This window comes from Anser cygnoides, chromosome 12 (assembly GCF_040182565.1).
Source record: "Anser cygnoides isolate HZ-2024a breed goose chromosome 12, Taihu_goose_T2T_genome, whole genome shotgun sequence".
NCBI lineage: Eukaryota > Metazoa > Chordata > Aves > Anseriformes > Anatidae > Anser > Anser cygnoides.
Genome location: NC_089884.1, coordinates 17,383,482 through 17,410,097, shown reverse-complemented (window position 1 = coordinate 17,410,097; position 26,616 = coordinate 17,383,482). Strand labels below are relative to the sequence as shown.

At 36.0% G+C, this 26,616-nt stretch overlaps 1 protein-coding gene across 5 annotated transcripts in view; it reads right to left on the bottom strand.

Moving 5' to 3' along the window:
• Positions 1-26,616, bottom strand: part of LOC106045268 (uncharacterized) — a 312,839-nt gene that overhangs the window by 110,239 nt on the left and 175,984 nt on the right. For 2 of the 5 annotated variants that reach the window (XM_013195658.3, XM_013195656.3), the window contains exons 6-7: positions 11,623-11,687; positions 2,597-4,462 (exon numbers count right to left, since the gene is read on the bottom strand). In XM_013195658.3, the coding sequence (XP_013051112.2) occupies positions 4,275-4,462; positions 11,623-11,687 (253 nt within the window). In that variant the 3' untranslated portion in view covers positions 2,597-4,274. Of the gene's footprint in view, positions 1-2,596; positions 4,463-11,622; positions 11,688-26,616 lie in introns of those variants that run through there. The other 3 variants (XM_067004462.1, XM_067004463.1, XM_067004464.1) reach the window with 2 other exon arrangements.

The window sequence follows — 26,616 nt, the reverse complement described above, 5'->3', positions numbered from 1 at the left end:
GGAGCTTGTAAACTCAGTCTGGTGATACGTACAGTCTGAGGATTAAGGAAACATAAATCTCACTTTGCAAAACTATGAGGTTTTCTCCTGAACTTTGTTCTGGTGTGCACAAGCTAAGTTAGACATTTAAGATGGCTGCTTTAAAATAGAATATATCATTACTTAGGATAATGGTGATATTAATGTGATGAGAAAATATTCATAATTTGAATACAGGACTAAGATGTGAAGGAAGAGATATGACAGACAAAATGGAACTCAGGTCTATTTCTAATATACAAAAAAACTACGATCTTCCTATCAATATGGTGATTAAGCTTTATCAGCCATTCAACAATTGCTGCCCTTGTCTATTTTTTGCATTGTCAAAAATGGAAGCTGCCTTTCAAATACAGAAAATATAAAAATCACCATAACTAAAGGAAACTCTCAAGTTAATTTCCGTGAAGTTAAAAAAAAAATATTAAAAAAAAAAAGGGGGGGGAAGGAAGGAAGAAAGGAAGGAAGGAGTTTAAAGCCTAGATGTTTAGACAGCCCTGCAAGCCCCCTTGTGACCTTACTCTGATATTTAACAAAACATTAATCTTCTTGCCAGCAATTATAAAGAATACAGTGATGTAGCTGGGGCTCAGTGAGTGAGTAATAGTAATTCCATTGTTCTCTTTTATTTATGCCTTGGCTGTACCAGGCAGATGAGGTAAGTTGGGGCTTTTTATATGTTATTATTCTGAACTGGCAATACATAAAGGCTGATTACACAAATATCTGTCTGTTTCTGAAGCACTGTTTCACACCTCCTTCCAGCTCATGATCAAAGCGTTTCAACATTTTATTATGAAATCATGAATCCCCCCTTAGTTTGCATATGAATTATAGTCTTTTTTTTTAAACACTGGTGTACAACAGTGACAGTGCCTTTTGAACCAAGGAACAAAACAAGGTGTTACACATTACTTCTTGAAGGCAATGACTTGCTGAATAATTCTGTTTGTTGGAGCACAGTCCAACCTCCCAATTGAATACAAAAGCCTTGAGACCAAAGAATTTTCTTCTGTGAACAGGCCAGCGATTTAGTTTCACTTGTAAAAAAAAAAAAAAAAAAGCTGAGAAAACATTGCCATGCAGGCACTTCAAATCTAAAAGAACTCTTCTCTGTTTTTCAGAAATTTTTCTGCTTTCTCTGAAATTCACTAATACTAAAAACTGAAAGTAATACAATTATTCAGTTAATAACATCCCCCTGTACAAACATTGCATTCTGGAAGGTTCTCAGCGGGTTCCATGTTTGTTCCCTAAAGCACCCTGGGAGAACAACCAAGAGGGAGGCATAGCATAGCCCAACAGGCCAAAAGCAGGCCAACTGCACCTTCTTCTTGGGAGAACTGTTCCTGTATCTTATTTTTAAGAGTCACACAATAAATTTTAAGGACTAATTTCAAGGATCTATTTCATAATGAAACTCATGATGCTCAATCTTTCTGCTTCAGGCAGAGCATGTGTTAAGTCAACCATACTGTATTTTGACTCTCTAAGAAGCCTGTACTTGAAAGTCTCAGAACTGTGAATCAGAGATGAGGTTTCTGCTGACTTTCACAAGAACATCCAACTGTTGATGCTTCTGCTAAGACGCATTCTCCTGTAGGACATGTATCAAATGCCAGCGGTTACTCTTTTACACTGTCTTGAGCATTTGCCTTATTTTCCTCCTCAGATGTGGCCCACCCTTATAAAATATATTTATTTTTCAAGTTTTCTTTACAGAATACAAATATGAACTGGGAACCACCTCACGAATAGAAAGGACATTTCATTAGGTGGTGCTACCAGTGATTTCCAACTATTCATTTTGTTGAGTCATATCAGTTGTGCCATTGGAGTCAAAACAGGATTTAGTACATAATTCTTGAGATCTTATTTGTAATACCATCTTCTCCCTCAGTTCACTTCTCTATATTGGCCGAGACAGATTAAGCTCATCTCTATAAACCTGATAATGTCACCAAAGCAAAATTTAAGGTGGGAGGGTAAAGTGGATTTGCTTCCATGTTTCATCACCTGCCTAAAGACTGAAGGATTTAAATTCCGATCGCAGCACTGCTGTATGACTACGCAGTGAAAGAGCATAGAGACAAGGCAACGGCCTAGCTAAATGTGCCTGGTTTGTTAAAAGATCTTTTCCAGATCAATAGACAGCTAAAATAATTAAAATTTATACAGGATTTGTTTTCTGAACAGCTGAAGGCCCTGCTTGCTACAGGGAACCCCATTTCCCTCCTGGCGTAAACTGGTGGAGGTTGTCCAGAAGCAGATTCAACACGGCAGCAGCTCCTGTCATCTGCCTGTGGTATCAGTGGGACTGCAGCTAGCCCATGTGCTGGGGCTGTGAAAACTCAGATATCTTTTGTCATATGATATATATATTTACCTATTTTTTTTTCACCAGACAGTTCAGTATTTTTGAAACATTTTTTAAGACTTTTTAAAGTATTTTTGAGACTTTTTTTTAAGACCACTTCAAAATTTTCTCTGTGAAAAAACTTTGAATATGCATCTTTGACCTTAAAATCATTTCTTCAGTACAGCCTGAAACTAGGGTGGGTTTAGATTCTGCCCACTAATATAATAACATTTTCTACTCTAGAGTATTTTAAAACAGAAGAGCATTACATTGTGTGAGATTAACAATTGTCATTATCATTATATTTTTTATCATTGAAATTAATTATATATAAAACCTCTTAACATTACTCTTACTTCTGACACAGACTTAATAGAAGTATCAGACCAAAAACAGGAGACGTTCCCCATCTTAATGTCCAACTTCAAGAACAATCCACCTGGTTCTATTCACAGGCAGGTTGCATTTCTGAGTACCTTGCAAAAATGGACGGTCTCCATGCATGAGACGCAAACTCAGAAAGGCAAGAATTCACACTTGAGGCTTAAGGCCTGTTCATAACTTGCTGCATTGTTGCAGCACACATGAGATATATGACACCCAGCAGCTTTGAAGCTCTTGTTCTGCTCCTGCACAACAGGGGCAAGTTAAGGATTGCATTGTAACCATAACCCCTCCATTCTGTACCCTGTGTAAGCTTTCAGGAAGATACTTAATGTTATCGGAGTATGATGTTCAAGAAACAAAATAATATTTGAGTAAAGTAGTCTACTCTCTCTCATACTAAGATACATTAAAACTGCTTCAATATATCATGTAAATATATAAATATTTAATTCAGGAACTTATTACATGAGATTACACCACTCCTCTGAGCTATGAATTCACATGGTACTGGAAACCATACGAGATAGGAAAATACACTTGTAGCCAATTCTGCAAGAAAGACATTTGATTTGAGAAAATATAATTCTGCAGGACAGGTACTTATATAACCAATATAATTCATTTCTACTTCTAGAACAAATTTTATGGAACAAAATTTATCAAAGCTAATCTTTCATAATTTGTCCTTTTTTTTTTTTTTTTTTTTTACATTTTAATCATAATAATTATTTTGAATTCTGATGAATCCTAGACTTTATAGGTAAACATTGCATTAGCTGTACTTAACTGGACCAGAATGACAACTACTTTTAGAACCAATTCTGTATCGCTCACAGGGAAGCCATCACCATGGAGTATTCAAATAATACAGAATCCATGCAGAACAATACCATAACTAGATATATTTATCAGAGCAAGCTTCATTGGAAACGCTTAGAAATCCTCACTATTTATCTCTATTCCACTTAACAAGACTGAAGAATAGAAAGTATGTCAGCAAACTTTCTGTAAAATATGTAAAATTATTTTCAATATTATCCGTGCAGAGTTATGCTACAAGTTGCATAAAAATTTGGAGTACATCTTGAGGCACTTGGAATGAAAAAGGCTACCTAAGAATAAAATGGTATTGTACTATGCTGATGCAATTAATGTACTAAACAATTTATCATGCTGCTGGCCCATGTAGCCTTGTATTCTCTGCCTAGAAATATCTGATGCTTTTGCAGGTTAACTAGAGATAAGACTGTTCACAGTTGTAGAGTTCTGGGTCAAGATGACATTTAAGTCTCCCAAAACTGGAACATGTGGCATATTTTAGTTAAGTATTGTTGACTTGAGGACGTCTTTAAGAATAAAAAAAGAGCCAGAAGCTAGCTTAACTAGCAGAAATCATGTAGCCTAAATTATCTTTATTTCAGGTTTCTGAATCATAAGAGACAAGCCACTGTAATGAGCTCTTTTTACCTAGAAACCAAATTGCAAGTGTCTATGGTTTAAGAAAAAGACTCAACAAACAGAAGGTGGAACAACATGTTCTTATGGGAGTAAAACAACATTCAGCTTCCTTAGGGTAGGCCCTCGCTGCTCTGTGAGGGCCCTGGCTGCAGTAAAGTTTGCTGAACTTCTGAAGAAAGCAGTTCTGCTTCTCCTTTGAACAGTCCTGCTGCCAGAACCCTGAAGGGGAATTAGGAGAGAGCTGGTCACCCTTCTGAATTAGGAAAGTGGTTGGGGAGAAATAAAGGAGGACAACGTAAACACTGGCCTACTAGCACACACATATCGTTCAGTTTTCTCAGAAACTTTGCTCTTTTGTTTCCTCTTCTCTCTCCAGCTGCACGGTTACTGATCTGCTCAAGTGGATGAGGAGAAAATTTCATTTTTTGGCTGTAGCTTGGCATTCTACACTTGAGACTTCTGTTGCATGAGGTAAGCTTAGCTTGCCTTACACTTGTTGCTGCCATATGGAACCTGCTATAGCCTTTGACTGGTTTCTTCTTTCTTTCATATTCTGATTCTACTATTTCGAAAAGCTGTGCTTACTGTTGCAGAAGTAAGTCTAGGGTCAGCTTCAAATCTATTTTTGTAACAGTCTCCCTGATAATCTTGCTGCATCTCCTCTTTCTAAATTGCAGGCCGAGCAGAATTGAGTAGCTCATGATTTTCTACTTTTTTCCCCTCAAATTTTTCTCATTACTCTGATGTTTGTTACTTTTTTTTTTTTTTAATGAATTCATTCATGTGTTTTACACTGATGCTCAATTTACAGACCTTTTGCAATACCACCTAAAAATATGACCCTGACTATGGTTACAGAAGCATTTAATGATTTTTGTAACTTTAAAGCAAGCCCTTGTAGTAAGGCCTATATGTGGTGTCAAACAGGATTAAGTATAAAATCAAGAGTTCCAAAGCACTCTCTTGGCAGCCTGCTCCAGAGGCACATAGAAGATAAAATACATACACATGCTCAACAAAATTTTTCAGTATAAATTTGAGTTTCTGCCCTTGGACACGCTTCAAGGTCCTGGACTGTCATCCACAGAACCCACAATTAAGGTACTCTTTCCCCTACACCCCTGTGGTTTGAACATTGTCTTCTACTGAAGATACTCTACGTTGGCCTAACCAGCTTTTGTGGTTGTCTCATACATCTTAAATTAACAAGCAAGTTATATTGTGTTAACAAAGCACTTAAAACTGATTCCTACATCAATGGTGGTAGAAAGCATTGTACTAAACAGATTGACCTAGGCCCTGTTTATGAAACTCTGGGTTAGGCCAAGATCTACAAAGGTGCAGAGGTGACAAATTCCTGTCCAATTCAGGAAGATGTTGGTATTTACTTCTTAATGTCTGCATCTCAGAAATATTTACACAAAGGAAATGAGGTGGAAGTTGGGGTTTCCGTGCCACTTCATGCCATCTTACGTACAGAAATAACTCAGCAAGCATACAGAAAAAGGTAACTGACTGGAACAAGCAGCAACAGACTGCCCTGGGAAGCAGTTGAGTCACCATCCTGGAAGGTATTCAAAAAATGTATAGATGTAGAGCTTAGGGACATGGTTTAATGGTAAACTTGGCAGTGCTAGGTTAGAGGTTGGACCAGATGATCTTAGAGGTCTTTTCAAACATGAATATGATTCTGTGATTCTAGGTATGCAGCTCCTAAATCAGCTACATGTTGCACTGCTGAGCAGATTTTTTTTTTAAATACTTGGAGAAGTTAGACTCTGAACACATACAGAAAATGGCCATGGGATTAAGCCATATAGGATTTTTGAAGATATCCTTTGTCTCTGTAGCATCTGTTCTCATTATGAACTCATTTTCTTATCTATACTTGCATCCATTTGTTAAATCTGATTATTTGACAAATATTTCCATGGATAGCCGAAGTCTGAAAGTAATACTTTCAGTATGGTTAATTCATTAAGAGAGTAAAATAATACATTTGTGCTATTTTAGTGTTTCTGCTTCCAATGTCATTTTACATTAATTTGTAAATTGTGTTAATATTTATCTATATAATCTCAGCATCTTTAACAAATTAACAGTAAGGAGTATCAGTGAAAACAAGTTATATCCACTTGAAAAAAAATAAGATGCTATTTATATCTGGTACACATTCTTCCCAGTCATGATGGGACTGATGTGAGACCATCACTTCAGGCAGATATTCCTTTCTTAGACATTTCCTTGCTCTTTATTGCCAAAGCCTATTGTTAACTCTTCATAAAAGGTCTTCCTAGAGACTCTGCTATGTTGCAGGGGGTCCCTAGAATTTCTCTTTATTCATGCTGAGATCATATCTACTGATTTTGTAGCTTTTCTCCTCCAGGTTCTGTGCTGCAGTCTCTTCCTTTTTGAAGTTTCTATTTTCATAGATGACCATTACTTTCTTATATTTAATTCTTCCTAAGTGCTGTAATTTCCCAAATGTTTTTAATTCCATAAGCTGTTTCCTGTGATCTTCTCCAGACTACTTCTCAGCATGGTTTTCAGTTTTCTCCGAGGCTATATTTTTTTTTATCCACCTCTTCCTCCTCTCTCTTCCCTCAGTACAACAGCACTGGCCTCCTTCAGCCATAGCTCATTTGTCTGTTTAGCATCTGTTTGTCATTCATACCCCTTGATGTTATAACACTCATCTTTTTCATATTCTCATCTATAGCCCACTGTGAATACTTGCACAATGCTTTAGAGTCACCATAGAACATTTATTTCCATTTCTCCTAATAGGATATTTGCCTCCTTATCTTCAATAGTATCCTTCTTCCTCAGGAAGTTTTAACATTGTCATCACTATTTTAAATTTACTATTTCCTGCAGCTGATCTTTAATTAGAAAGATGTAATGGGACAATGTATTTGTAAAAGCCCAACTTGTCCAGCCTACAGATATAAGAATCCACTCCTAAATGCAGAGGTTGTTAGATGCCTACATGTAAGCCCTCCATGACTCTCATTACATATAAGAGAAACTCCTGAAAATGTCTTGGTTTGTCCAAATACTCAGAACTCATGAATGCCAAAAGTAAATGGGTATAACTTCATAGGAAAAAAAATACAATTAAAATGAAAAAGCATTAACATTGTAGAATTAACTTTGGGTAGAAAAAATTGCTCAAATGGGTATGTTGTGGGTGTACTCTTCTCAGTTTTACCTCCTCTGTATCTCTATGAATCTATCAACAAATGCAGGCTAGTAGGATTTTTGCGCGATGTCTTATCCTGAAGCTAAATGAGTTTCATCTGTTGCACTGAAATTATTATAATTAGTATTTATTTTTGACAAAACTTGAAGGCCAGAATCATATATCAAGGCCCAGTACTGACAGATAAAATACAGCCACTTTATATATGAGTGTGTGTAAATATATATATATTTATAAAATATATATGCATATAAAATATATGTATGTATATATATGTATATACACATAGGAAATAAGTATAAGAAAATAAGAAAGCTTACAAACTACCCATCTGAGAGATAAGGTGAACATAAAACAGATGAGGAAAGCCCGAGGTAACAGTGAGATGATAATGGCTGGTGTAATAAGCAATGATACTGCACCTCAACTGCTTGGCTATGATTAAACTAATTTAATAACTGCTACCATGCTAAGAAAAGGAATTGATAGCACAATGGTAATTTATTGTCTCCTCTCATCTGTAATTTACTCAGCACCAAAGTATTTATTAGAAACATATTTATTGTGTGCTCAGTTTTGGACATGCCATATGTTCTTCTAGTTATGATGTAATAATTTGTGTTTGGATTTTTTTTTAGTGCTGTATAAAAAGACTAAAGCTGAAACTGGAAAAAGTCACTAGATATCAGTGCTGAATGTGAGATCAATTTCATAGGAAGAAATTCATGCCTCTAATGAGAAGTTTGCTCTAATGAAATGAAGGAGATCAAAGCTGATAGAAAGCAAAGCTATGTAATGAAACAGTGATTTAAGAAGCCTGGGACATTCGTTTTATTTTCATTCTAAGATAGGTTACTTGCCTTACTGTTTGGTATTGTTTATTCTGGTGTCTGTACATGGATTTGATTATATTAATTAGATTATTGGCCAAATTCTAAACTGTTGTAAATCAGAATTGCTCTTCTGACTCCAGTGAATGACAGTGACTTATACCAGCTGATGATCTAGCCCTCAATGCCTTACAAATACAGGATAAAGGCTCTACAAAGCTTCTAAAAAGTTTGCTTGTTTGTGAAAATGTTCCAATTAATTGCAGTTTTGCAAATGGATAGAATTTCTTGCTGTAAATACTTTAATTAGTATTATAAAATGAATTGAAATTTAATTAAAGATGAAAAAAAGCACAGTGGAAATTTTAAAAGGATAAAACCAGCAAGAAACACTCCCAGATTTGAATGGCATTTTAACAGTAATCTGAACCAACATCTGAAATGTGTTATATAATTTTAAACATATACTGAAAATTATTTTCTTTCAGCTTAGAGCAAGTGCAGACTCGATAGTTGTTCCAGAGTTTTTAGTTATTTTTCCCTCAACCTCTAGACGTAAACAAACAAGAATGCTAATTGAAAATGTTTCTTCAGGCAAGAATCTTGTCAAAGTAGTTAAACAGGGTTAGACTCAACCAGCAGAAGGTAAGACAACCTCTGGAGAAAGCATTCATACTGAAAACACATTGTATTTATTCAAATTATGATTCTCCAACAGAGTTTTAAATCAATGCCTTAGTAAATTAGTGAAAAATATTAGTTTGGTTCTTAATAAGACAATCGGAAGTGCATTCACCTCTTTTAATGTGTATAACAAACATGATACTTTTTCAAAAAACATCTATGCTCCTAAGTAGCTGGCCAGGTTTAATTGGAGATTGGTGCCTCCTGAATTCCTTAAATTATCCTTGTTTCTCAGAGTGTTGCCAATGGCACTGTGTGTGGTTTCTCCACTACAACAACTGCTGTTTTGCTACTGTTTATGAAATGTTCAGTACAAAATGGAAAAGGTAAACCTGATTTCTAAAAAGATGTCAGACTAACTTGTATGCAGGCAGGCACAGTTAACACGATAACAATTTGGTTGTTACGTTCTTTGAAGAAGAATGTGAATGCAACAGGTTTTACCTGGGTACATCTAAATAGTTGGAAAATCAAAGCATTTCTCAAGTTCTGAATCTGGCTGCACATACTTTGAGAGTTCCCACTAGAATGTGACCCAGACATATGAGCAGAGAGATGTAGACAATGACACCTGTTAGACTTCAAGCTAGAAAGCATTTATGTAAGTGAATGATCCAAAACTACAAGTAGTGGTGCTTCTTGAATGCAAGAAAGCTCCACTGCAGAAGGAACACCATATACTGCCAAAGCACTGTATATGCAAGTTCAAATTAACTTGCATTCTGCTGTAATTTATGCAGTTATTTTTAAGATGACAGGCCCTTATGTTTTTTTCCAAGAACAGAGGTATAACTTAGGCTTTGGGGAACTGATCCATTTTACACATTTCCTGATCGCTTTCCTGATCTGCCCTGGTGTTACTGGAAAACTGATTCAAACATGAAAGCTCAGTTTCTGTAGAAAAGAAAATCAATTTAACGTAGATGACTGTTGCACAAACACACATATGCCATGTTACGCACAATTGGTGATGCTTATCAGTATCATTTAGAAGCAACCAAATAATCTCCTTCTAGTGGACCAAATTTCACATGGGTATATTTACACAGCATTCATAATGCTCTTAGAACAGCCTGTGTTCTGTACAGTGTTTCAAATAGGAGTGCTAAAATAGTGCATTTCTTCTCATTGAACAAAGATTTTATGTTTCTGGCAAAGGTTTTGGAAGATAATGTACTTTTTAGCCAAAAAACCCGTTCAGAAAATAACCGTACTCCGACTTTGATGTACAAATGTAACAACAGACTTCTTTATGAAGGGATATGATCCATCTTATTTTTAAACATTATATTCTTTTTTATATAATGTCAAAGATGCTTATCTTAGTGAAAGAGTTCTCCATGGATTATATTTTTCTTCTTCTCTTTCTAGATTACCCTCAAGATGAATGAACTTTATCTTTTCAGGAAGTTAAATTTTTTTATTTAAAATGTGAAATCTTGCTGAGTCCTAGGGTTAAGTGCATGGTTTCAAAGCTGATACTCTTTGAACATATGGCTCTCTTATTTCTAGCTATATTTAACATTCTTTTATCTTGAAACATTTTGCTCAATTTCTCAGAAATGCCATTTGTTTAAAAAACCTTTTTGAGAATCAAGTCTCCAGCAGGACTATCTCTTTCCTATATTTATATACAGGACGCAATCCTGGCAACAATTTGACTCCAGCAGGTTGGAGAAATTCCACCTGGACTATGTGTCCCACAATCAAACTGGCGCTGTATTCCACAAGATGATTCACTATCAGATGGCAATTGAGAGTATGTTGCATTTCTCTTTACATCAAAGGCAAACAGTTATGAAAAAGTTTTATCTCAGGGGGGTGGGCCTACATTAATCCACTCTATTATTTGCCTTGCTCTCAGAGAGTTTTACACTGCAATTTTTTTAAAAGCATGCAAGGTTGGAATGGGAGTCCTACTGAATCTGGCAATAGTACGCTTCATTCTAGGCTATACAGATTTCATTAACAGTTTGTTTTTTTTTTTAACTACTACTCCCAGACATATGCCTATTAAATATTTCAGTTGAGGGATCAGGACCTATAAAATACAAAATCTAAATCAATTCATAGGAAGTTTCTCAGGATTTTACAGACAATCAGATGAGAAATGCTAAAACATGGTTTTGGGAACCACACTACTTCCAACATAGAATCAGAGAATCATTCAGACTGGGAAAAAAAAAAACCCTCTAAGATCATCTAGTCCAACCTTTAACCTAGTACTGAAGTCCACCATTAAACCATGCTTCTAAGTTCTAAACCTACATATTTCTTGAAGACCTCCAGGGATGGTGACTTAACCACTTCCATGGGCAGCTTATTCCAATGCCACTCAACTCTTTCAGAAAAGAAACTTCTCCTAATCATTAGGAAGGAACTGATCCTGAACAAACACAACACATTTTGAAAGCTACAATGCTGAAAGCACGTACAAACTTGACTTTAAGTATGACTACTAATATTTCCATCAATTAAAGTTTTCAGTTAAGCAGTCTGGATTAGATCCAGAGTGTTTACCCCCAAGAAAGAAACAAACAAACAAAAAACCACAGTACCTCTTGTTTTAAATCATATTTGAATAGTGTTGATATTAAATAACAAAATAAGTCTATTTGAGCTACTAAAATTACAAGAGAGAAATAACTCTTGAAGATACTTACAAGTAGATTGCTGTTTAAGAAGCAGAACTGAACACCATCTACTTCTTATCAACGCAGTCTCCAACCTGCACAAGAAAAGAAGAGAAACATTTAAGGTTTCAATCAACAAGTAGGCTCTCAGTCTGGGCTCATCAGATCCATGGATGCGGCAGCATTCCCCCCAATGCAGATGCCAGGTGAATGTTCTTAGACACCTCCTGACAACTCTGTATCAGTTTTCTCAACTTCTCCTATTACACTTTTGTAATTTTTACAATTACTTAGAATTACTGTAGAAACAGTATAAATATTGTAAATGGAAATATTATAGAAATATTTTTGGAACAGATTCCAAAATTGCTTCTACATAGGAGGTGATAATACTAAAAGTTGGTATTCTAACATAGGGTCAGCCCTCTAATCTAGACCAACCAGCATAATCTGGATACAAGAAACTATTTTCAGACAAATAAATAAATAAATAAATAAATAAAATAAAATAAAGTAACTAGGAGGATTGCATGAACTTTTCTGTTTTTAATGAAATTATATTTACTAGTGAAAGACATTTTCCTCAAATGATTCTAAACATTGCTCTGCAAAACATAGATTTGTCATGAGAAAAAGATAGCTAAAACAAATGTATCTGTCTAAGTGTATTGCATAGTCCCTTACTTCCTGGAATGTTCTACTGAATTTAACAGAAATACTTTGCCAGAGATGTACTACTGAACACAAGTAATTGTGATACTCTGCCTACTATATATTTGTCATCATCATGTAAAATCAGTGATCTTAGGGACAATGTATTCTACTCCAGGGTCTTTACAGAATATATAAACTATGGAAAATAGCATAAAACCTTACAATAGCTACAGATAAACAAGTAAGATTGACTTTGCAAAACCATTAGGTCTATTACATTTACGTACCTTAAAACTGATTTTTTTTTTTAAATTACAAATAAAAGCCTAATGAAAGCTACAATGGCATAAAAATAATGGCAATAGACTGTTGTAGCGACAGTTGAAAAGGGATATAATTTATCTGTGAGATGTACATCTGTGCTGCTAATACTTTTATTAAATAGTAAACCTATACTTCAGAGATTCCCAGTCCTGAAAAACTTTGGAATTTGCATTAAGAACAGTTGGCTAGTGTTAGACTTTAACATTTATCAATTACATCTCCTATGCAATATATATGCTACCAGAATTATTTAAAGTAGTGCTGATATTAAAAATGAGTATTGATTAAAAGAAAAACAAACAAACAAACAAACAAACAAAAAACCTCCCAAGAACAGTAAGCATTTAGATCAGACCGAAACCTGAAATAAAGGAATGAGCAGTACCGCTAACTTGGAGTACCTTGTCATAAGAGAGGAACACATACAGTAGCAAAAGCTATTTTAATTGCATACGGGGACTTCGCCTGGATTATTCACATGACAGACCACTACCAAGTCCCCTGTTGGGAGTAAAGAAGGGGTTTTGCTTGGCTTCTTGCCACTTTTCTCAGCAACAAGAAACAAGTCACTAGTCGCAAAACAAGAGTCCCCTGCAGCAAGCCAGCCCTCCCTGGAGAAGGTTCTGGCTGCAGTTCCAGGGAGCTCCAGCTCCCCGCGGCTGGGGGCTGCCAGCGCTTCTTTTGGCCGCTGCTAAACAGGGCTCCATGGTCACCCTGCTGCTCTGGGTCAGCTTCCATTTAAAAGCTACTGCATAGCAAAGAGAGGCCCTTTAAGACTCCAAGCCATGAAATATTCTCCTGATTATGGATTAGTCCTGTTTCCTGTTTCAGAATCATACAAGATTTCATTGCCTCTGGCAAGACCAATACAGACAAGCCTATTGCATCACGAAGGCACAGAGTAACCAATGGTTAACTGGCTGAATGCAGGACAAAAACCACTGGGGCCTAAGCGAGGGTTGTTTTAAAGAACCTGGATGACTTCCTTAAGAGCCTACAAGGCTTAGAGTTCCTGTGAGAAATGAGTTGCATAGCTCTCGTAAGCACTCAACCAGCATATTTTGAACATTTGACTAGTGATACTCCCCCAGATGTCAGCAAAGATTCATCATAAAATCAGGAGATCTTGTCAGTCTGGTGAAGAGGGAAAAAGAAACAATCACAGCTACCCAGTACCTCTGTTTTAATAACAAGTGGAGGAACAAACTATAGAAGAGACATTTTCCAGTAGGCATTTTTCTATATGTTTTTATGTATCTTTAAAGATAAGGGAAGGAGTTAAACAATTCAGTGTCACTTGTCATCATGATACTACCATATGGACTTAGCCTCCCTCCACCTCTTGAATTCCTCAATTGATCAAACTATTGCTCAAAATGACACTATCAGTTTCTCCAAGACTCACACTGATGTCGAGCTAATGCCTAATAAGGAGGGTTCACTGAGGCATAATTCCACATTTTGTATACTTGCACTAGAACCTGTTCTATTTTCCACTGCAAATCTGGATTTTTTCCTGCCTGGAATAGAGAATCTTATCTCTGGCTTGGTACTGTATACAAATATCCTTCCATTCTTTTTTTTTTTTTTTTAAATAAGTTTTCCAAGTAATTTCAGCACAGCCATATTTGCTTTTCTTATAGCACCGATCTATTGGTTGTAGATCTTTTAACATATATAGGAGTTTTTCAGCAGGTTTGTATTTAGCAATATTATCTTGACAGAAGATAAATAAATAAAACAGACGACAATTATTATACAATCTTTTGGTACATTATGAATAACACATCAAGACCATTATAAAATTCTCAGGCTTGTAATTTACTTGTTTGTATAGTAGCATAGTAATCTAGCATTGTATAGTGATCTAGCATTTTTTTCTGCATTTTTATCACCACCACCCAATGAGAAAACAGCGAGAACTGAGCTGCATATTAATTCCAATGCAACTGTATCTAAAATGTTCACAAATAGCTGATTCACTCTTTTTCCAAAGAAAAGTGCCTTGAAAATGTAATACATGTTTGTGTAAGAAAAATGTTAACTAGTTAGCGTGGCAAACAGTATTTGATATTTGTGATCCTAACTAGATCATCATTGCATTGGCTTCAAATAGGAAAAGCTATTACATGCAATATAATGGAGAAGAAGAGAAAGATAATGGAAAAGCTGTAGGCCTGATTTGCCTGCTGTAACTAATAACATATACAACAAGATAAGTAAATGTTAACTCCTTTAAATAACCTTGAATCCAGCATCGTATTTTATGCCTTTGTTTCAAAGTGTCAAGAACAATTTAAATATCACTAATAAAATAAAAATAAAATGTAAGTATAAAAACAGACATCCTAGGAGCTAAGTATTTTAAATGGAAAGAAGGATGAGGAATCAAAGAAAAGGCCCCCCCACTTGCACAAACACTGTTACCTCTGCATGGTTAAACTGCTCTTCAAAAAGGAATAGCCCACAACTTCAGGGTAAGTGTTCTTTGAAAGTCAGTCAGTTCCAGGTCTTATGCATAAAAGTTCATGTAATGTATCCTACGTACATATGTCTTATTGTTTTTGTAATAATATGTCATGACTCCAAAACAACAGCATGCCCAATTGTATAATTTAAGAGACCTTAAGTATTTATCATTTCTTAGGGTTATTTTTGGAGAACATCCTTAAAGTTTTGTTGTCAGTGTCTCTGATTTTTCCTTTAAATGGTGCCCAATCCCGAGGCAACCTTAATAAAGTCAATTACATTATACAGGTGGAAAGGACAAAAATGTGGTCTCTGGATTTCAAATAGGGGTAGCATTGGTCACACCATTAAGCCTGACACAAGAACCTTTTAATTTAAATGTAATCTCCAAAAGACCAAATTACCAGCAACATGTTCTCATTAATTCCTGTAAGGGATGCTCAAGCTTTGACCCCTTATTGTTCTCCTTATCGAGAAGTGGCTGAGTCACAGTATTAATAAGCCATCACTCATTTAAGTGGTCATTCACTGCTGGGCGGGGAAAAGATAGGCTCATCCTTTTGAAGTGGGACTGGGCAAGCAAGGCAGCTGTAATAGGCTGTGATTATTTTCACTATGAATGCTCCCCCGGCTTTCAAAAATTAAAAGGAGCGCTCATTTTCCTGCTTGAGTATTTCTCACACTGGCAAAAAATGAACACTTTGAAATGTAAATGATTTAATCTTTGCAAACCCCTGCTTCAGAGGGAGGTACAGCTTCATTTACAAAATGAAGACATTTTAGGAAATGATTATCATTGTAAAATTGAGGCCAGCAGGGAGTCTGAGTTCAAACTCTTAGAATATCAGCAGTGTAACAAGTTTGATCTTCCTTACTGCATTGCTTGCATTTGCTTCTCTGGGTTCCAGCAGAGAGCCATTGTCAGGAAGAACTTGTTCCCACTCATTTCCCTTGGTTAAATAAAACAGTTATGCTTGTTATTTAGAGTTAGTCAGTCCAATAAAATTCAGAGCAAGTTTAAAAATAAAAAGGAAGTTCAAACTTATTTTGATTAAAGTATACTCTATGTGCATATTCAACTTAGAACAGTGAAAGGTTCCCAGCACTAAAGTTTTTTTTTTTTTAATGCATAGTTCAGGCAATAGAATTGGGTACTGCAACTATACTGTCCTACCAATGTCCAGGAAGGAGACCACCCATAACGGTGAGAGAATATTTCATTTAAAATTTGAACATTGGGTCCTTAATCTCTCTTCTGTGACTTCCAAATAGAATGACAATTATTGTTGGTGGCAGTAAAAGGTATTATGGTGTCAGACAGGCTCATTATGAACTGATGGAGATGATAAATTTGTGTCACAAAGACCAGATGATACCAGCTGCCATATAACCACTGACATGAACTAGAGTGACCAGTATGGACAGCTTCCCTGCACTGATGGGCATTTCTGCTGAAAACTGTAGAAATCTATCAAAAACTAGGATCAGGTCTGAGAAGTAAATAATTACAGTATATTCCTTGGAATCTAGAGACACAAGTTCATCACCTTTTAATCAGTGTTATATACTAATTTCAGTGGAGTTACTTATCTGTCTGCTATTCCTGAAGAGCCACATGTATCCTACCCTGATACACTGCAAAGTATGGCATAAAATGAAACTGCCAAAATACCAGTTTCCTTATAAAAATCCTTGCTACGCTCTTGAAGTCACACTAAAAAATCCTTCAGTAGCACGGATGAAAATCTAAAGTAACTCCATGCAAGAAATACATCTGTGTCCCTACAGTGTGAGAGAAAGATACTTAATTAGCTGGCATTATGTATCTGTCCAGTATTTTCTAAAAGGACAGATAAGAATGAGGGGCTGCTTGCATTCAAGTAACGGAGTTCAGCTTGAATGAGATCTGACAGCTGGGTGGCAAAACTTGTAGGATGCTTGCCCAATCCAAACTTTTAGAGGTTTATCTTTAACCATGAACAGCAAAATATTGGTAGTAGTTTTTTATGTTCCACAAAAAGATAAGAAAATGTTTCTATAAAGAACCACAGCTTTTCAAAATGTCAAAATGCAGAAAAATACATTCAAATATTTCAAGAAGGATATAAGAGAAAGCGTAAACAACATCCAATATATAGTCAGGCTCATTGCTTACTGGTTTTTCTGGGTTTAAGCAGGTGTTTTGTTTGTGTGCACTGAAGTGTGAGGCAGCTGCTCTCTCCGAGGTATGAAGGACTCCATTATGAGCACCACTCAGCTCCCCTCCCAAGGCAAGTTTGCAAGCCGGGCGGTTGCTGCAGTAGAGAAAAGCTCCAAACCCTTCCCTTTGGGCAGGACTTCTTTTTCTTAGTGGAACTGTATATACCTGGCAAGTCCTGCAGATGCAACATGAGGGAGTGGGACCAGAAACAAATGGGAGAAAAGGTCATGCAGAGGAAATGGAGGTTTTAATGCACGTGGTCAAGTGCATCACAGTAACTGCGATATAAAGTTCCTACCTGGAGACTTTATACAAGTTCTGAATGATGCTGACTTGAAAGACAGCTCTTTAGTAGAGGATTGACCTTTTACTGTAATTATGAGTCCTTTAGCTATTTAAGGTATCTTAGAAATTTAAGATTTTATGTTTATAACAGAAGGCAGACTTTGAGAAGCTCTAGAGCTGGATGAACATCAAAGAAGATTAAGTGTGTTTTGAAGAGCTGATACTGTAGTGGATAACCAAAAGCTATTCCAGACTGTGAACTCCCTGGGGCAAAGGCTACTTGTTCACTCGCACCAAAACACCAACAGTGTTCTCCTGCATGTTGGATAGTATATAAGATGCCATTCAGCCTTTCTGCACCTCATACCCTGCAGAAGAGGGCCAGAGCACAGGAGGGAGAAGGATTGAACGCAGTGAAGCTTTGCTGAGCCAGTGAGGAAATCCAGGAAATTCACAAAGATTCTGAGATCTGAACTAAGCAGACTGTGACTTTAACCCCAAGAGACTTTATATTATTATGATTATTACTAACTCTATCTAAGCAAGACTTAATATTGTAGCTTTTTTTTTTTTTTCCAGTTTAGAAAGCAAATAACACGTGACATTTCTCATACTATAGAAGAGTGAAGTATGGATCAAAACTATGAGTAGGAACACTGTGTGTGCCATTAAACACGGGATGATAGGTAACAACAGCATTTGGATTATGCTTCTTTAGCTCCACATTTTGAGCTGATAATGCAGTATTTTACACAACGTTTTCAGAGGAGTTGAAATCAATTCTGTATAACAACTAAAAGTCATGAAGTAGGGAGGTTAGCTACTCGCTTAGCCCTCTTTAGGAATGATGTGTTTTGTAGTACAAATACCGTGCTTTGTCATTAACTCATTATCTTCGAAATTCCCACAAACCGCTTCCAAGTCATTTTCTTAATATTCTTTTCAGTGACAGATATTTTACACATTAAATCTATTTTTCATGTTAGCCTAATGAAGAAGAAGGCTGATACTATCCACTGGGAGAACATATATTCTAGTTTTCATTCATGCTTTATAGTATTGTCACAGTTGAGCACAAAGGAATAATCTGATTGTTTCTCATAAAGCAAGAACAAATCATGATTGAAGGATTTCTTCTATTTAAAGCTATGCTTTGCAAAGCCTATTGAACTTGTTAAAAGAGTCACCTCTGATGCGTACACTAACTACACAAAGGTGCTGCACAGTTGCCATTCAAGAGCTAATTTAGTACCAAATGGTCAATATTGCTGAGTTGCAGATTACAAATATCATGAGATATTAATTTATTTATATTTAAATCACCCTAAAAGATTAAGTGAACTTTCAGTGACTCCATTTACAATTAAAACGCATATAAATTTGAATTCCTGTTTTATGATTCGGTACAGCTGGGATTTGAAAGAATCACCGCCAGGATGATGCAAGGCATTTGCTTTTGACAAAATAATGCAAAATTTGTGTAAGCGGGTGAAAGAACATTAGATTATTTCACCTCGCAGGTCATCTGGAAAATACAATATGTATTCTGACTATGAGTAAAGAAAGTGAAAGGCAAAAAACAGGTGCTGGGTGATTCAGCCTGTGGAGGGACGTCGGGGTCGGGGACGATGGCTGCGCAGAGGCTGCATCCCCTTTGCTATTTCTCTGTGGTCAGGCTGGAAAACTAGCAGGGGCGGCTCTCATGGGTTTGACCTCTGGGCAAAGATAACTCTTTCATACCCCCTGTTCCACTTTTCCACTTTGTATCCAAGTCCTCTGCTATAAAATGTAAAACCAGCACATAGAACATACTGCTTTGGAGGTCTGCCACTTGCATTCAGGCAACCATTTGTACTTTTGCAGGCGTAATCAATCTCCTGTTGCTATCAGCAGGGGAGTGGAGCTTTGCTGCTTTATGGCTTAAAAGTAGTTTTGTGCAAATTCTGCTTCCCTCCCCCCTCCCTTTAGCTCCTCTACTCACAGGATTTCCAGGGACATGGGCTAGGGCTGAGAAAAGAAGCTTGTTTGATTTAAGCACAGAGGGGTTTTTTGTGTGTGTGTTTATATTTTCTCTGCATCTATTAAGGGGTGAGGGGGAGAGACTTCATTTATATGTTAATATTAGCCGGCACCCTGACTAAACTGACAGAACTATTTCATGGGAAGCTGACAAATTTTGTCAGCTAGGCTATCTTTCCACATCTCAATAGTGGCAATAATCTTGATTAGCAAAACAATTGGGGGCCAAAGAAGTCCTGCTGCTCCAAAGACCCTCTTCTCGGGTTACAGTTTGCTAATGTGATGAATCCAGAGAGCCCTTCAAGCTTGAAAAAATTCCCCAAAGCAGCTGAATTTAGGCAAATGAAGGGAACCATTTTGGAGGCTGGATAAAAGGGGTTAATTTGATCAACCATGTCTCCATAGTCTTATAACAATCATTTACTTAACAAGCATATAGAGAGTCATTCCATGGAAACTGGTGGAGTTAACAGAGGAAGTTTGCATAGAATATCTGTTTATCCCAGATGTGTGGGAATTTTAGCCAAAAAACAACAGCACATAATTGCTGCCTGTGGTATTGATTCTTACACAGAAACAACAGCAGAACTAAAGAGCTCCAAACATGTGATGAAGGTCCTGTCTATGAAGCAGTATGAGCTGCTTCCATTTTTATTAGCCTGTTGCATCGCTAATTGAATTATTAGAAATTCAAGGAAAGGAAATAACCTAAAAAGCTTTGTGCAGTCCTATTTTCAGTGTAACTTATGGCATCTATGTCTGTTTGCAAACATAAGTTATTTTTTAGTATTTTTGAGGGATATTGATTCATCTTCCTACACTGATGCATTATTACATAAAAAGCAGATTCTGAATTATATTTATGCAGCTCAAGCCTGGGGCATTTCTTCTAGTGGAATTCTGCTGCTTTTGCATTGAACAAACAAAACAAAACACGTACTAGAGTTGTAAGTGAATGGGAAGTTACTTGGTCCAGGTCAGTGTAGAGTACAAAATTCCAATATAACCCCACCATCTGGGTTTTGTGTCCTATCCCATACCTATTTATGCATGTAACTAATTTATAAATCTGGCATAACTTGATCTAAAATAGCTATTATTCATGAGATAGATTCTTTGTAACCATTTGATTGCCAGTGCAATTTGCAGACTTGTATTGAACAGAGGTTTACAATAAAAACTTCAAAACATACTCTTCTCACACAGTTCCCCCTATTTTTGAGGTAACTTTCTTATTGTGTTACGGAAACACAAATTAACATCTACATAATATTTTTAACACTAATGGATTTGACCTAGTGCATACATTGGTGTACATTAGCTTAAGTATATGTTTTGCAAGACACCAAGTACAGGATTCTGAAAAAAACACTGAACTGGTCTGGCTTCAATGGGTTTCAAAGCTAAAACTTCCTTCTACATTCTGCAACTATGAAAGCACTGTCTTTTATGTTTCTTGTTCTTTTCTGCCTCTGTGGTGGTATGCATATCATTTGGTAAGAATCCACCTTTTAAAGATGCCACTTTTGATCATGAGGATTTTGATACATTCGTCATACCACCTTTACGTTTAAACATTTTCTTTATAACTGAAAATCTATCATGAAAGTTTCTAACTTAGTTAACAGTAATATGAACAGGAAAATATTTCTTCATTGTGACTCAAATTTGCAATAGTCTGTGAACAAGAACATGTTTTTTAAATGTATTACTTGCACACTTAAAGAAAATACAAGAGCAAAAAGATTTACCCAAAGAGATTTGGTCAATATTTGGCACATTCTTTCACTGCAGTAGCATGTGGTTGAAGAAGGAGCATAAAAATCTCTGCTTATAAAGAACCTACATTTCCACTAGCATAGATTAATGTTCACATATTCAGTTTGTAAGATGGGTATCTGAACTGTAGCATCAGAAGTTTCTCTGTTCCCTTGAAATCCGTGGAGTGCCTTTAAAGATTAAATAATACAGATTACTCAGAAAAAACTCTCTTTTATGGCAGTTGAAATTTTTCTGAGTAAAAAAGTTTCCCAATAATGTGGTATACTTGCAACCAAATGAAGCAGAATTATAAGAGCTTGCTCTCTCTGCCACCTTCCCAAGAGTTTTTGAATCACAGCCTCTGTTTTTCATCAGTCTGTGCTTCCAGATGTATATAACTAGATTCTTTTTTTTTTTTTTTTTTAAGAAGCTGAGGTGCTCCGTTTTATACCACCTGTTGCATGGTACCATAGTGGAAAAGGAATGGAAAACACATTATAGGACTAATATCAAACTGTTATATGCTCATTAAGAAGCATATATTTTTGATTATATAGATCGGTACACAAATATCCATCCTATTACTCTACTATTCAATACTGCTTTGAACAATTGCACAGGCTAGAGCCATAGTAGAGGCACAGATGCTACGCAGCTTTGTATCATGAGGCTGAGAAGGAACTGGTTCTCATTCTCAATCTACCTCTGATGAACAAGAAATTTTTTTACTTTCATTTCACCCCTCAGAACAGTAGACAACACCTAAATCTGAAGGTTTAACCCAAACACGTGGGTTAAACCCATCCATTCCTTGTGGCATGACACTTGATTTTAATTTTTTCAAACAACAACTAGGCTTTCAATCTTTCAAAAAACTTGAGTGGGCCAAAACTCTGATCTTAATTATGTATAGCTTAGAGTCTACTAAGACTCTAGCAATAGAGAGACTGCTCATTGCTTAGAGTCTTGTAGACTCACTGAGTTCAGACAGTGACTGACCATAGTTCATATCAAACCACAATTAAGCAACAATCCATAATCTCTGCTTAATGCGCTGCTATTGAGAGAGACTAACAAAATGCCATTTAAAGTTTTGTTAAGGTAGGATATTCAAGGCTTCTCTCTGTAAAAACACAGAACTAGCGTAGGTACCAGTACTGCCCGTGTGCTAATATTGTCCCCTTCTGATATGTTTCCAAAAAGCTTGTAAGTGAAGAAGAAACTCTGAAGAAGAAAACACTGCCATAAATGCTTTCCACAATTTTAAAGGAGATAATAGCTTTGGTCTGCTTCCAAATATCGTCAGCAGGATGAACACAGAGGACAACATTTAGTTATAGATTAATAATCCAAAGTACAGATAGTTCTCAACAAATTAGAAAAACATAAAACCACAATATTTAAGCAAACCAAAGGCCAAAGATCACTCTAACTTCTCAGAGCTATGTTATTTCTTAAGTGGTGACACAAACCATGCATATGTCATTAAGCTCCATGATGTCAACACCAAGGTGAATCAGCCTGAATCATACTTGCCACAAAGAGTTATGAAATGTAAAAGTCAAGTAAAGCAAATGCTTTTTTAAATGAACAGCGGTTAAATCACTGAATCGGAAAGTTCAGAAAAAATTCAGAAAGTTTCAGAAGTTCTCAGCTAAACTCCTCTAAATTGGAGAATAATGTGCCAAGTTCCTCTCTCAGGAAAGTAAATCAGCTATAGCAGTCTGTTATTCTCATGCTGCTGTAGTGTGGTAACAACATTGGAATCAACTTGAATTCTGTAATCTTTTGCTTGTAAGACTTTACCTAAGATAAGCAACTGTTAATTTATCTAAATGAAGAAAACAAAAAGGAGAAGCACTTCTAAGAGGAAAACTGGAACACATTTCTGTGAAGAGAGAACTTGTGAGCTACCATACAAACTACAAATCACCTGACAGTCTGAATTTGCACCGTCTTTCAACTGCTCATCCTGTAACTCATGCACCATTACCACTGAAGAATTACTCTGAGCAAATTAAATGCAGCACAGGCTGGAACACTATGCAAATCCCATTCCCTCTCTTCAGTAAAGAATTAAAGATAAATATGTCTTTCTGTATACAGAGGTGAATTTTGCATTAATTCTCAGACATGAATTCTGTTACATCACTATTCTAGGGCACTTACAATCTTCTGTCAAAGATTTCTAACACCAGAACAGGCACCCACTGAACATCACTGTAAAAAAACCTATTTTGTCAGAAAAGGTTGCTAGATATCAAATAGTGAATGCCCAGGCTATCAGATTAACTCTTATCTACCCCACACAATCTTTAGACAGCACATGACCTCTAAAAATAGACCATACAGCAATGCAGATCTCGGGTCACTGGAACATGAAAGCCTTCCTGTTATATCAAAAAAGATTACTTATAAATAGTTCTTCCTGCAAATTTAGTTTTTTCCCCCACCCCAAGATGGACCTTTCCAAAATAGTTCTTACTTTGTGATCAGAAAAAAAAAATATCTTGTTATGATTGATAGACATACATCATAGAGCTGAATCATACTGTTCTCTGGAAGTTTACACAGCTACTTTCATTACTGTTGTGGTTTATTTCATATCTTTCCTCAGATATGTTACCTAATAATATTTTATTTAGGTGAAGTGTCACAGAAATGGCTATAACCCCAAGTGAAATCTCTGAACTTGCACAATTTTGCATCTTCTTTAACAAGAGCAACTTGGTCATATTTCCAGCTGTGTTTCTTTATGAATACATTTATTTTTGCTTTATAAATAAATGGAAATCTTGAAAAAAAAAACACTCACATGGCTACATTTTGAGTTCAGCTGCATAAATCTACATTTTAAAATAAAACATCACAGAGAATGAAAGAGTATTTTTCAGACACTAAATTTATACAACTTCTACCTGAAGACTGCCTTAACAGACTGAGGTTTTGTAACACTTAAATCATAATTGAAACTTTCCATGTCCAGTTTGGACATAAAACTGTTGGGTCCAATGCCCCATGTTAATGCTAATTTTATATTGAGTTAAATTTTTAATACTTTGTAACACACAACAGTTTTCTTTTAGTTTATAAACAAATTATTTTTTCAAATTCTCAATGAAATATGAGTGTTTGGTCTTCAAGGTGAATCAGTCATTAACTATATACAAAACATGATTAAATCAAGGACACATCAGCACATATTGTAAAAATAAAAGCTTGCACGAATCTTTTATTTTATATTAACTTCATTATGTTTTTATGTGAATTCTGAGAAGTTGGTTATCCCAGCTTACTTAGTAGTGTTTGAAATGACTGGTTAATCACTATTTTGAGCTTTATTTTCCCTTAAAGTTAATATTTCCTCAAGAAAAAAAAAAAAGTATCACGTGATTATTTTCCATGTAAGTTGATAGCTTTACACGTGTTAATAGTTAAACTACTTTACAAGTGGCATTAAAATAGAGAAGAGTCCAGACAAACTCTATTGATTATGTTGTGTCTTTGAATTATTCTGACACATGATATGGACCAGTTTATAATAGGAAGAAAACACATTCAGAGGAGCATATGTTGCTTATATGGAACAGCACATGATACAGCAGAGAAACTCAAAGATACCACATTAGTTATCTTTAAGATCTGAGGATGACCTGCTGGCCTGCCTAGCTTCTACTTGCAATTTAGAGCAGGTGCTGTTTACTTTCTTTTAGCAAATTGACCAATCCATTGAAACAATAAGTATGCTGAAACTGCCCCTGAGAGGTGAAATGGGGTTGTACTTTTCAGTTATCATGTTTTTATTAATAATTGTTTTAGGGAAAAAACTGAAAAGGAACTAATTGGGCAAGTATTGAAGTAATAAATTGTATTCCCAACATAGACATTTGTGCCTATCTTCTTCATACATATTTTTAAACCACTTTAAATTTAATAACCTCAAGTTGTTGGACATGGGTGGTTACTCTCCCACCAGGGCAAATATAAGGTCTGGTAAAGGCAAGTGCAGCTCTGCGAGGAGTTACCTCATCTCTCAAAGAAAGCACCAGCTTAAATCTGAAAGCATTAACAGAGAAACTAACTGATGGAAGCCTGCCTCTCAGGAATATGCCGAGATAACGACCTTGCCATTTGGATAGGAGGGTTTTTCTGTTTCTTTATTCTCTGAAGGAGACATATTAAAAGTTTGGAAGACATGCAGAACAGCATATAGCATAATCATAATACCTGTGTCTCTGTGAGTCCATACCCTTTCAGGAATCATTGATAGTCACGTTAATAATTAAATAGTTCTCTGTTTTTTTTTTTCTCCCAAGAATATATATGTCATATGCACAATCCGTACAATAGGAAGTATTCACCTGCTATTGATAGGCCATGCAGGCAAGAAAAACTGTTTTGCTGACAACTCTGACAGGTATTGCATCTGTAAGATCTGCTGAGGCTGCGTGAGATGCTTTAAAGCTCAGGCAAAACAAACCATTTAGCCTTAGGAAGCATACACGACACCTAGCACCACAGACTCCTGCTTCAGGAATCTGTATTCTGTGTTTGGAGTGAAATGGAAAAAGATGTGAGAAATGGTGAAAAAAAAAAAAAAGAATAAATAAAAATAAACTTCAAAAGGATAGCTACTAAAAGCCAGTGTAATTAGATAACGGCTCACTGCTTTATGGTACGTTTCAGCACACCAAGTTTCATACAGATGGTTACTCTGCAAGGCTACATCCAGTACTCACAACATTTTCATCAGTAAGGTAACTCCTAGATTCAAAAGGCCAGTTAGACTATTCAGTCTTGTAAGCTAGAGTGTATGCTTTGAGGAAATATCAAGGATAATCATATGGGAAACAGGACCATGGAAAATCCAAATCATGAAAGAGATCTGCAACTACATAATTTTGGTCCCAGATAAAAAAAAAAAAAAAAGGTAAGACAACTATGAAAGAAACTTATTTTTCAAGGGTCCTGAAGTATTCACCTAAAGAAACACATGAAAGAAATGGAAATAATCAAAACAAAACCAAAATCTCAGAAGATAGTGCCAATTTGTGTCATGAGATTCACATTCATGTTGTTCACATTTTTTCTGAAGATCTGATATAAGTCCTAGAGGGCTGCTATAGTATCTTTTCCCACATCTTATCCCCTGAACCTCCATCCGTTAATAATTAGCTACGTAATCCACATGTCATGTGATATAGTCATCAAAAAGTGATGTACCTGCACATAACACATACAAAACAATATGAGAAGATACTTTTAAAAAGAAGAGAGAACCTTAAACATTAATAAGTAGCAAATCTGTGAAA